Source organism: Grus americana, chromosome 2 (genome assembly GCF_028858705.1).
Source record: "Grus americana isolate bGruAme1 chromosome 2, bGruAme1.mat, whole genome shotgun sequence".
NCBI lineage: Eukaryota > Metazoa > Chordata > Aves > Gruiformes > Gruidae > Grus > Grus americana.
In genome coordinates, this window is record NC_072853.1 from 144,409,948 (window position 1) to 144,421,436 (window position 11,489).

Consider the following 11,489-nt stretch of genomic DNA (forward strand, 5'->3'; position numbering starts at 1 on the left):
AGGATAAGTTACTAGTCTCTGGAATATAACTATAAATACTTACAATCATAGGTGCTGCAGGGTTTTCAGCTAGTAATGTGGCAATCACCAAGAGGTCATTCCGTAGCTGACGATCATAATGCCGGAAACCATGCATGAGAAGGTCTACAAATACTTCTTTCAAAGCACTTAAAAGAAAGTGAAATGGATTTTACCTTTTCCTTTCATATTCTCATTTTAGACAGCTCTAGGTACACGAATCCTCCTCATTCAGCGTCATACTTTTCAAAGCCTTAGGGTTTAACTGCAAGAGAAATCACTTAAAACTTCATTATGAAATGGATTCTTATGTGTACCACTAGACATCCAATTTAAGCATATACGCAAGGTGCTTGTATTACAAACTGCATCTTCCAATGTGTTATAATTAATTTATAGAAAGATATAGTATTTACTCAAGCATGTAACTGGATGTTGTTGAATGATTATTGAGAAGAAATGATCTAATTCTAAATAGTTAACTAACTCACTAAGGGAGAACCTCTTATTTACTCCAGCAGGGGATCTAGAACTACGCCTTGTGTATCATAGCACAGAATTTCCTACTAAGTTTATAGCATAAGCATTTCAACAGTGCCGAAATACTGCCCTACCAAGCCTAACATGTGAGCTTGAAAACGGTGCCATTAACTTTTTCATCATACAAAGCAGTAGCTAGAGCTATACCTCCTGCACTATGCAGCAGAGCACCTTGATCTCCATCTTGCCTTGTAACAGAAACAACCAGTGGTAGACTGCTGTGTTCATGAAATAGAGAGGCTCGACAATAATATAGTTTTGGAGTTGAATGGATGTGCTTTTAGCTGGACCCTGGCCACCAAGTTTGTAAGCTACCTGGCAGGCACCTCTCATATCCTATATAATTTTCTGGCGTCTCACAGCCCACAGTGCTATCTAACTTGCTGAAACAGAAACAGATGCCTGAGGGGTCTAAATCACAGGCTGCTTGGCTCTGAGGTCTGACGTGGTAGTGCTTCCATTTTGGAGAATCAGGTGTGTTAATACTGAAAACTTAATGAAGACTTAATGAGAGACCTCTATTTCCCTTTCGTATTTTCTCTCAATTCATTTCAAACAAAATGCTACACAACAGCAATGCTTTAGATGTCTCCAAAATTATAATACTAATTCATAAAATGCTCCCTCGTACTTACTGTACACATTCCAAGCTACTAAGCTGATTAACAACTTCTTCTTTTGAGGTGTTTTCTAACAGGTTCCATAGGATTTCTGAGGAGCGGAACACCAGCTGTCCTGAGGGATCAACACCATTTAGATACAAACAGAGTCTGCTGGCTGCTTGGGCCTTCATCATAAGTCTGCAATTTACTCCTGAAATTATGAAAATCTGAATTATTAATTCCCTGTAGGTCAATAATTGTTTTAGGCATGTTCAGAGAACAAATGATCTAAGAACAGAGGTAATGAGACTGTTGAAAGAACAGTTTGTACTAACCAGAGCTGGAGAGATACTGGAGAGCTTTAAGTACCCACAACTTCTCAGTAAGTCGATTTTCAACTAATGCCAGTGACAAAACAAGAGTTTCTGCTAATCCTCCTAATTCAGCCATCTGAATTTTATAGTTTGCACTTGTTGGCTGGTAACCTGCACATAAATAGCTTTAGTTATAATGCAGTAAATATTCAGAATTTTGGTTACTTCATAAAATATTCATCCCTTCTCATTAAAGGACTGAGAACTGAGTATCATATTTCCTTAGTCCTAAAACCAAGTGAAGAAAAAATCTAATCAACAACAACAGCTGCTTTTCTTATATCTGAGTATTAATAGTGCCTCAAGCATATCCAACAGACTTACCTTCAGGAAGACTAAAATGCTATATAAACAAATTAATTGCTTCCTAGAATTTACAGAATGAAAGAACAAGCAGAAAAACCACCTTCAGGTCATGCAATAAGTTGTTGGTGCAGGACCTAGTTCTCTTCTATAGCCTATTCACTGCAGAATTAATGCCTTCTATTATTATATTACTTAAAATATGTCAATCCAACCTTTGATTTATAAACTTGACTTTCTAATGTGTCCCTGTTTCTACTTTTGTCCATGCATATGGAAATTTGTACTTCATGACTGAATTACGGGGGAAGGGAAAGCACTGAGAAAAGAAATTTATACTTATATATGCTAACTCATAAAAGTAAAGTTTATCTTAAATAGCTTATATATATATCAATGACATGAAATGCAGGATTGATAAATGCAAATATTGCACATAGTGAAGAGAGTTTTAGCATGTTCAGCATAAACTCTGATAGGGTCTAAATAGGTATGACTTCATAGGTAGGAGAACTCTGCAGGATCAAACTTTGGATTCCGATTGCAGTTTGCATACCTATGTATAACACTACAGTATCATGCCTAAGCTCATATGCAGGCATCATCAGCCTCTTTCTGCAGAGACAAGTCACGCAATTTATTCAAAGCCTACAGCTATGCTCAAACATGTCCATATAATATGAATTCAATCAAACTTAGATAGGCTCAGATCTATCCCTCACAAGCACCACAAGTGAAACCAGACCTGCTTCTCTCCAGGCTACATATACAAAGTTGAAAATTACATTTTTCTTCTTATAATTCTGAACCTAACTACTCTTCCTCCATTATCCACGTTTCAGAGAACTCATGACCACTTCACATTTTCTGGACACTATTAAATCCTAATCCTGTAAGTGTAATAATGAATTCATTGTACATTGTACTAATTTCAGATTTTGAGTATGCATTTCTATAAAAACATGTTAACTGCACATTTGCCAATGTTATTTATTTAATATATGAGATACAGTAACTATAGTTATAAAGAAAAATTAATCCAGAGCTAATTATAAGAGCCATTTCAAAGTAGCTGGGATTATAAACACTTGATTTCTTGTGATATTTGAAAATACTGTGCTTTACCTGAAGGTAGTTTCTTTGGCAGCTCCACATTATAAAAGCTAACAACACACTTACAGATTTGAATTCTAACTTGAGAACTTGGCACCCTCATCAAATAACCTGTCAGAAACAGAATAAAAATGTAATTTACAAAGTTTATATTTTTTTTTAGAAAGTAATCTTAACACTTCTACTTACAGTATTTAGTGTTTCCTTTGGTCATACCCCCTACAAAACTGTTATTTCATGCAAAGTTTGATTATAAAATACCGAAGAGGACAAAGGGGTCTTGGAGGAGTAGCATAATGTTATCAGAAAGTGACCTCCACTGCTTTATGGCTACAGACCCTTGAAAGAGACTGGATGTTATTCCAGAAGTTGTGGGATTCAGAAGAAAGCTACTACATTAGGCTGTTGTCATGATTACCATGTCAGAAACTCTTCTTCTAGCAGACACGATATGACATAAAGGGAACACAGAAACAGATCCTTTTCCACAAGATAAAGAGAATTCCATTGAGAGCTACCAGTGCCTAACACGGGTAATATAAACAATCTTTTAGATCTTAGTGTCTTTTTGGACATGCTACTCTAAAGCTAGTCTGGAACTATCTGAAACCAGGAGGCCATTATGCTATCTATTTGGATCTGTGAAAATAAAGACTTCTAAAAATATTTTTTTCTCACCCATTTCAAGGATAATCTTTTCATGTGTGACAGGCTGATTGGGCTACCTCTTTACCATTTAAATCTTACCATTAAGTGAGCTGATATATCACTCCCACTTTATTCTGAAATCTTTTCGACCTACAGTGCTTGCAGTATTTTCTTTGAAAATCACAAATGTGACATGCAAGGTTATAAAAAGATATTTTGGTACTAAGAGGTCCAGTGACATTAAGACATGCCTTTGACACCTTTTCCTCAACAGCTCTGTTAAAACAGATTTCTGAAAGATAGAAGCTCATGGCTCAGATGCAGCAGGAGGCTGAAGTCAGAAAGCGCTACTCCTAGTAAGGCACGGCACTAAACTGACTTGTATCTTGCTTTTGTAGGTGACAGGTCTCAGGCTTTTGGGTTCTGAAGGTTTGAGCTAGGATTCAGGAGTTCCTCCTTCTCACTTGTTTCTTCCATTTAATTTCAAAAAAGCAGGAAAGATACATGTTCCCCTTATCCCACGCTCCAACCTCTATAGTAATACAGCAGTTTCTCAGAGCAAAATGAAATGAAACAGGCTATAGACACATTTAGTTCTTCAACTGATAAAGTTACCTCACATAGCTTCTGACATTGGCAAATGGGTAATTCCGCTAGCTAATCTGCAGGTTAGCTGCACAGCAAAATAAGAATAGTTTCTAATACTAAAAAGCACAGAGGATTGACTGAAGAATTGAAAGAAATTACTTTCATTTACTAAGGAGGTAACAAGCAATTAAAATTGCGCTAATAATACAGTTAATTTTATTATGGCATAATAATAATTTTATTGTGGCATATCAGTTTACACTCACCCAGTTGCGCAATACATTTTGAAACTGCCACGGAATAGCTTACTTCATCAGATAATTTGTTTTTTTGAAATGGTAATCTGCAAAATGAAATATTACAGCTATGCTTAAAACGCTGCAGAAGAACAATTTAATCAAATCGCCAGAAAAGCTCATTAGCTTTTCTCTCCCTCCTTGACATTTTTTGCAAATAAGGACACTTTTCCCAGGACAAATACATTCTTTGCAATGCTGATTCTACACTGAAAGTTCCAGTTCCATAATCTGGCAATTGCATTTTGGCAATTAGTGGTACATATTCATAGATAACCTTTTCATAATTCATATTTGGTGCAATACGAAATACTGAATAAACAAATGTCATGGAAGATTAAATCCTAGAACCTAGGCACCATCAGGCTATTGCAGAGCTAGACTATGCATAGACATGTGCAGGGGTGGAAAAAAAGGATCATATCCCTGGGCAAGATTCTTGAAATGGATAAAATATAAAACCAATAAACTGACTCCAAATAGCCCAACAACAAATTTATTTTTAAAAACAGGATATTAAGAAATATTCAATAACATTAGCAAAACACTCAGGTATGACATAAACATGTAAGTGCTAAAAATTCTCTAACAGTAAACATTAAAATATTATGCTGAGGTCTCTGCAGTTCACAGTGTAGAAGCGGCTTCCTGGCAGGTTTACCTCTGTAAACATAGCCAGAGAAAAAGAAATGAGAGAGCAAATAATGGAATAAATGGGGAAAAAGAAACAGACATTAAAAAAAAAAAAAGTGTGAAGACGACAGGTAAACAGAAGCAGTTATGAAAGAGTGGAAAATTTTACCACCAGAGTTCTAATATCCAGAAGGATATTTTAAATAACACCCTCTCCCTCTAGTTATAGGCTTCTCTTTGTCATATGAAGTAGTAGTGAATTGTGGGGGAATTCCCATAATACAGAAATTAAAGCAAAACCCAAGGGTGCAATCTTCCAAAATATACTCATTGTAGAAACCACAATTATTGCTGAACTGCTGTAAGAGACAAAAAGTCTTACTCACAACTACATTTTCTCGACTTTATACACTCATTCTCAGTTTTGTAACACTTCTGCCAAACACTGAAGAAAACGAAACTTCGTGATGTATTTTCTTATTGTCCACTGTGTGGCAGCAAAGGAAAGCACTAGAACTGATGGTGCTCAGGGAACTAAGAGATTTCAGCTGGTAAGTTCTATGTGTATTAAACCTAACAGCTGAGAGGAAGCTATGTAAAAACCTATTTGAATATCTGGTTTACTATGTGACTCATTTTGTCTGGCATAATTTTTCTCTTCCTTATTGTATCCAATTATAATTAAATACAAGAGTAACTGTAGCTACAAGCATTCCGTAAGTAACTTACTGAGGAGAAAAACTATTGACAAGTGTGGATAACACCTAAATTCTATTCTAAAAATAATTTAAGGTACAGTATAGCAATGAAGATGCCCAAAAGTTAATGCAATATGTTTTTAAAGTAATTATAAATCCCAAATCCTCCAATTGTTGTTGTTCTTTCTCTTCTGCAATATGGCTTGTCATTTCATAAAGCTTACCTTCAGATATTAAAGTCTCTTTGTGTCACTTTAGGTTTTATAAACTCACTTAGAGAACTTGTTTGAAACAGCAAAACGTAGCAGGATTTAGCTGCTGAATCTTTTGAGGCCAGCAGTCTTACTTACTCGGGCAATAAGACACCTTGGGGAATCTTGCTTCCAAGCAAGCTGGGGCCAATTACAATACAGTTTTGAAAGACGTAACAGGTAACTCCACAGATACTGCACTGCTAAAATGGGTCCCTCCTTCATGCCAGCAAAAATTGGACTCGAAGAAAACACAGTTAATGAAAAGGAAGGGTGACATAATAGATGCCTTGCAGATATAAATGCCTTGTGGATAGATGCTGTATGGGTATGTCAGTTGCCTTAGAAAATGTATGAACATGTTAATAAGCAGTGTTTAAATCTCTAAAAGAAGGGCTGAAGTACTTACCCACATAATTTAATAAGCTCACATAAAGGCTCAGTGAAAGCTTCTTGTTCATTCATTTTTTCTGCACACAGGTTAAGAATTTCAATTATTTGTGCTAAATCCTTAAGGGGCTTTTAATTTGAAGTTAAGGAAATCAGATTGTTTGTACTGCTATGAATCTGAAGAAAAAGTTGAAAACTCTATTTATCATACTTCAGAGACATGACCAAGAAAAAACAAGGCCAATGCTTTCAAAGTTAAACGTCTAAAATGAAGCACGTATCAATACTTAGGCTTTTCGAAGCAGCCTTACTTTTACAGAAGTAGAACTCTTGCAAGTGTCATTTAGCTTCCTTATCAGCTGAACTCACTGGAAGTTCAGCACTGAATATCTAAAAATATAGGATGAAAAGTTTTTACATCACAGTGTCAGATTTGCCCATCTAAATTCTGAGACAACCTTGAGGTATTTAAATTTTTTCCTACTCTAGTCCCAAGTGACTAACTAAGTTTGAAAATCTGGACCCAAACACATATTGAGATTATTTAATTTAGGGTAGAGGCACAAGATCAAAACTGAACAGACTACTGAGACTGAGCAGTTACTACCAATCCACTGACTCATGGAAACTGCCTGTAAGTGCTTAGCCACAATTCAGTTATGAAGTAATGTGATAGCTTAAATCACTGTGGCAATTAGCTGAACTGTACAAAATTAATCACATTTTTCCATATGCCTATCCCCTCCATAGTACTTCTGACTATTGGAAGGCTTTCAATTTGTACTGTAAATATGAAAAAAAGTTTCAGATAGTCTGACTTTATTCTTTAAAATGTCTCCTCACTGGAAGTCACTGCTATTTTACCTGCTGCTTCTTAAGCAATGACAATTATTATGCTTGTCTATTCTGAGTTGAAAGTATACCAATTACCTTTTGAACACTTTCAACCACTGTATAGGTAAGATTCCCCTACTGAATTTTGTAGCAAATGAATCTAGCATCCAAGAATCTTGCTAACCTACCAACCTTGCTGTGTGCACAAGGCCAATGAGGAGAATGTATGTGGACCATCACTGCTCTCCATGTGGAAGCACAGCACATTGTAAAATGCTTTGCTGAAAAGTCAGAGTATTATCATACATAAAACACTATGATTTTAGAATTCTACAGTAGCAAAAAGGATACAAGCCCATTTTCAAAACGCTTGATTACCTTCTTGAGAATTTTCAGCTGCTCTTTTTCCAAATCGTTCTTAAGTAAAAGAATGAAAAGCAGGTTTTAATTGTAGTTTGCCTTAGAACATTAAATGATTATATTTATCCCCTTTTAAGTTTAAATGAAAGTGGAAACCAGATTAAAAAATCACAAGACACAATGAAATTCTGAAAGTGCTTTGCAGCAGGATTAGCTCCTTAATCAAGCCTCATTTCTAAGTATGGAGTCTGTGCTCTTGTAACTGAAGAGGCTTTTAAAAACTCTCTTTTGTTCAAACATCTGGGCTCTTTTTCTTAAATTCTTTGGGATTCTGTGAAAGACAACTAAGAAAACCAAACCTGTATCACCCGTGACATAAACGTATAAAAACGTCGATCTGAGTGGCTTATAGAGTGAAGCTCTGCCACCACTAGGAAACGGCCTGCAAATTCAAAGTTGCAAACAACTGAAATGAGGCTATGTCAGGGTGTGTCAGTGATACGCAGCATTCATTCCAGCTCTTCTGAGCACCTCCACGCTGGGCAAGAGCGCTGCAACTTGAGGCAGACCAGAAAGTTGTTTCAGGAATATACAAGCCCAGAATCCTAAGGGCATTTTATCGTATATTTTATACTCTCTAGAGAAGCAGCAAACAACATAATCCAGCACATTTTTCTTCAGTCATTAAGTTAATTCTATCAGCTCTGTATCAAAAAAGGACATGAACTACTTCTCTGTGGGGCATTAATTTAAAACGTGGTATGTTTAATCAAGTACTTGTTTTAAGAATATAAATTATTAGATTTTCAGATTAAACATAACTGATGGCTTAGTGAATTTAGTCTGCCAAATCTTCTTGTGGAGACCAAAAACAATCTGTGGAAGTCCACAAGATTATGCTGTCCTGTGTGCCTAGGCAGTCAGATCTGTTCCTCAACACTGAACTTTGTATATTTCTCCTTCCTTTAAAAATCACATCCTTGGAGAAATGTTAGCAGTTAACTTGGACAATTACATAAATTCCTGACATACTTCTAGTAACTCTGTATGTATTTGTTTCTCAGCTATAGGTTTCAGCACTCAAAAACTCCCAGATGAGCTAGAAATTTTGCACATCTAGTTTATAAATGCACGTGCTTTTGTCTTTTTTTTGAAAAGTGCCTGTGTGTGGACATACTGGGTCATATACATTTTTTAATATAAAAACATCATCGATACCATTCTCTATTACGATGACCACCTTTAGAAGAAGTATTCAAATACTAGAACAAATACTTCAGCTTTGTGCTCTGTAGCCCCAGCTACCAGTGTCATCTGGGTATTAAAGTAATTGTATAGAACATTTTTCTAAGCCCCATTACTACCCGTGTAAGTGAAACAGTGAGGTATCATGCTTACTTACTGAGTCTGAATCTTGAAGTAGTTTGATGACGTGATTCAGATCCACTGATCTTAACTGTGTATCCTGGAAAAGTCACACGTTTAACTTTTTTTTTTTTTAGACTGTGCTTAAAAAGTGCTTAAACCTTAAAAGGTAAAAGTGCCGTGTTGAACCACACTGAATCTACCCACGGATGGGTAAATCCAGGCTGTGTGTAGAGCACAACCCAGGGCTTGTTCTCAGCCCGACACAGCGGCCAAGCCAAGCCAAACCAAACCAAGACAAACCAGGCCAAGCCAGGGCAGGGCAGGCCAGGGAGGGCAGGGCAGACCAGGCAGGACAGGGCAGGGCCTCCCAGCCGGCGGCAGCTGCAGGCAGCGGGGCTGGCGGGTCACTCATGCCCGCGGGGGAGCTCACCTGGACGGCGCCGAGGTCCGCGCCGGCGTCCGAGGCGTTCCTGCGCCGCTCCCCGCCGCAGCGAGAGGGGCCGGGTGCCGGCGACAGCGCGGGGGAGCGGGCCGGGGAGCGAGAGGGCGCCCGTGAGGCGGGGGGCTCGGCCAGGGAGGACATGGTGCCGGCCGGCCCAACACCACCGCCCGCCCGGCCGCCCGCGGCACCAGCGCGGCCTCGCGCCGTTGCCATGGGAGCGGGCAGGCGCCACCTCCCGGCGCCGGGGCCCAGGCCGCCGAGCTGGGCCGGCTCCGCCTGCCGGCACCCCCACACCCACCCCGGGGCGGCGGGCAGCTCGGCTTTCACCGGCCTGCGGGACCGCCGGGGTGTCGCAGTGCGCCCCGTGCCCTCCCCCACCCGCCACGGCCTGCAGGCCCCAGTCCTGCCCCTCGCGCCTCATCCCGGTGCTACATCTCTGCAGCCCTGCCGCGACAACCGTGTTTTATACCCTCCTCCACCCTAGCAGTAATGCCATTTCATGCCCCGGTACAAAACGCTTCCTTAGTGAGAAATCCATTTCCCCACCCCTGTGCAGCACAGAGGCTGGACTTTTCCCACTTGCTGGGGAGCTGGAGGGAATCAGATTCACAGAGTGGCAGAGGTTGGAAGGGACCTCTGGAGATCATCTAGTCCAACCCCCCTGCTCAAGCAGGATCACCTAGAGCAGGTAAAGAGGCTGGTCGATCCATAACTTTTGATCATGAAAAAATCCACCATGAGAGACCACCATGATAAACCCTAGCACAGACGTGACTGCCCTGTCTGGGGTAGCCTGGCTGTGGAGAGGAAGGGGAAAGGAGCCTTTTCTCTGTGTAAACCGATTCAAAACAGATGACTAATGCCTGGAACGTAATAAAGGCAGGGACAGAAGCGTAAGAGGATTTGGGTATTTTCTACTTGCTCACATTTTTCATCACTAGGTTTGCTACGGCATCTCTCACCTGTGAGCACAGCTGCTCCTGTGAGGATATACGAACACCCAATGGCCATACAGTCGTGTTCTGAAACGCTGTCTCCAGGCTGGGAGCATGGCTGAGCCTGCCAATGCCAAACTGTCCAGGAGCACCAGGCCCTTTGCTGGGTTTACTGTGCTGGGTGGCCACACCTGGAGGAAGAGAGCTGGGTATCCAGCAGTGGCTGCAGCAAGACGTGACATCTGATAGCTGCTCACTCCACCGGCCCTTCGCAGGATTTGGATACACTTTGGACAAGTTGCACCTATGCAACTTTGGACGCACACACATCCCCGGTCTTTGACTGCGGGCACTGCTGATACCAACCTCAGTTTTCATTAACAAGTAATTTTTAACTCCTGTGGCTCCAAATAAAATTTTAATACATGAATAAATTTATTAAATGCTGGGATAGCTGTTTGAATCTCCAGACAGCTTGTATAGGAAAATAAGTGATTGATAACAGAAAGAAACTTTTATGGCTCCAACTATAACCAACACGGGTCTTATTTTCACTCTTCCCAGCTTGCATGCTACACTCCTCCCATTTCATACCTGCCTTCTTCAGAAATATGGAAGATGTATATCATGTTTAGTACTCACATATGCCACACAGTTCTCCATCAAAGGGGAAATACACAATACCACATATACCCATCCACACTCTGCATTTTGTACAAGTTCATCCTGTATACAACTCCACAATGATAGCAAAAATACAGCCTAGCATAGAATGGGACGCCAGTTTGGCAAATGCAATGACCACTTTGACATCCTTAACCTCCTGAGTTGCATTCGCAGGAACACAGGCCGTACAATGGCAGGACCTGTAAGACATTATAGTGCATTCACCTAATGTGATGATGCAGCTGCTGGTCTTGTAGCTGGCATTTAACGCTTTTCATCCATCTATCTACACGCATCTCTCCCTTAAACACTTGTTTCTGTGAACATATTATCAGCGGTGGTCTTGTATCTGGGTCTACACTGACTTTTTATGAAGTATTTGAGGTGAATTGTAATAACAATGCTTACAGGTCTGCAAGCAGTTAGCACT

General features: G+C 39.8%; 1 protein-coding gene across 4 annotated transcripts in view; it reads right to left on the bottom strand.

The window, feature by feature from the left end:
• The window catches only part of CFAP69 (cilia and flagella associated protein 69), a 28,667-nt gene extending 18,923 nt beyond the window's left edge, over positions 1-9,744 (bottom strand). Inside the window, exons 1-9 of one of the 4 annotated variants that reach the window (XM_054818485.1) lie at positions 9,447-9,744; positions 9,051-9,113; positions 7,640-7,705; positions 6,474-6,583; positions 4,453-4,529; positions 2,963-3,061; positions 1,496-1,645; positions 1,194-1,293; positions 44-167 (exon numbers count right to left, since the gene is read on the bottom strand). In XM_054818485.1, the coding sequence (XP_054674460.1) occupies positions 44-167; positions 1,194-1,293; positions 1,496-1,645; positions 2,963-3,061; positions 4,453-4,529; positions 6,474-6,583; positions 7,640-7,705; positions 9,051-9,113; positions 9,447-9,671 (1,014 nt within the window). In that variant the 5' untranslated portion in view covers positions 9,672-9,744. Of the gene's footprint in view, positions 1-43; positions 168-1,193; positions 1,372-1,495; positions 1,646-2,962; positions 3,062-4,452; positions 4,530-6,473; positions 6,584-7,639; positions 7,706-9,050; positions 9,117-9,446 lie in introns of those variants that run through there. The other 3 variants (XM_054818484.1, XM_054818487.1, XM_054818486.1) reach the window with 3 other exon arrangements.
• Between the last annotated feature and the right edge of the window lie 1,745 nt (positions 9,745-11,489).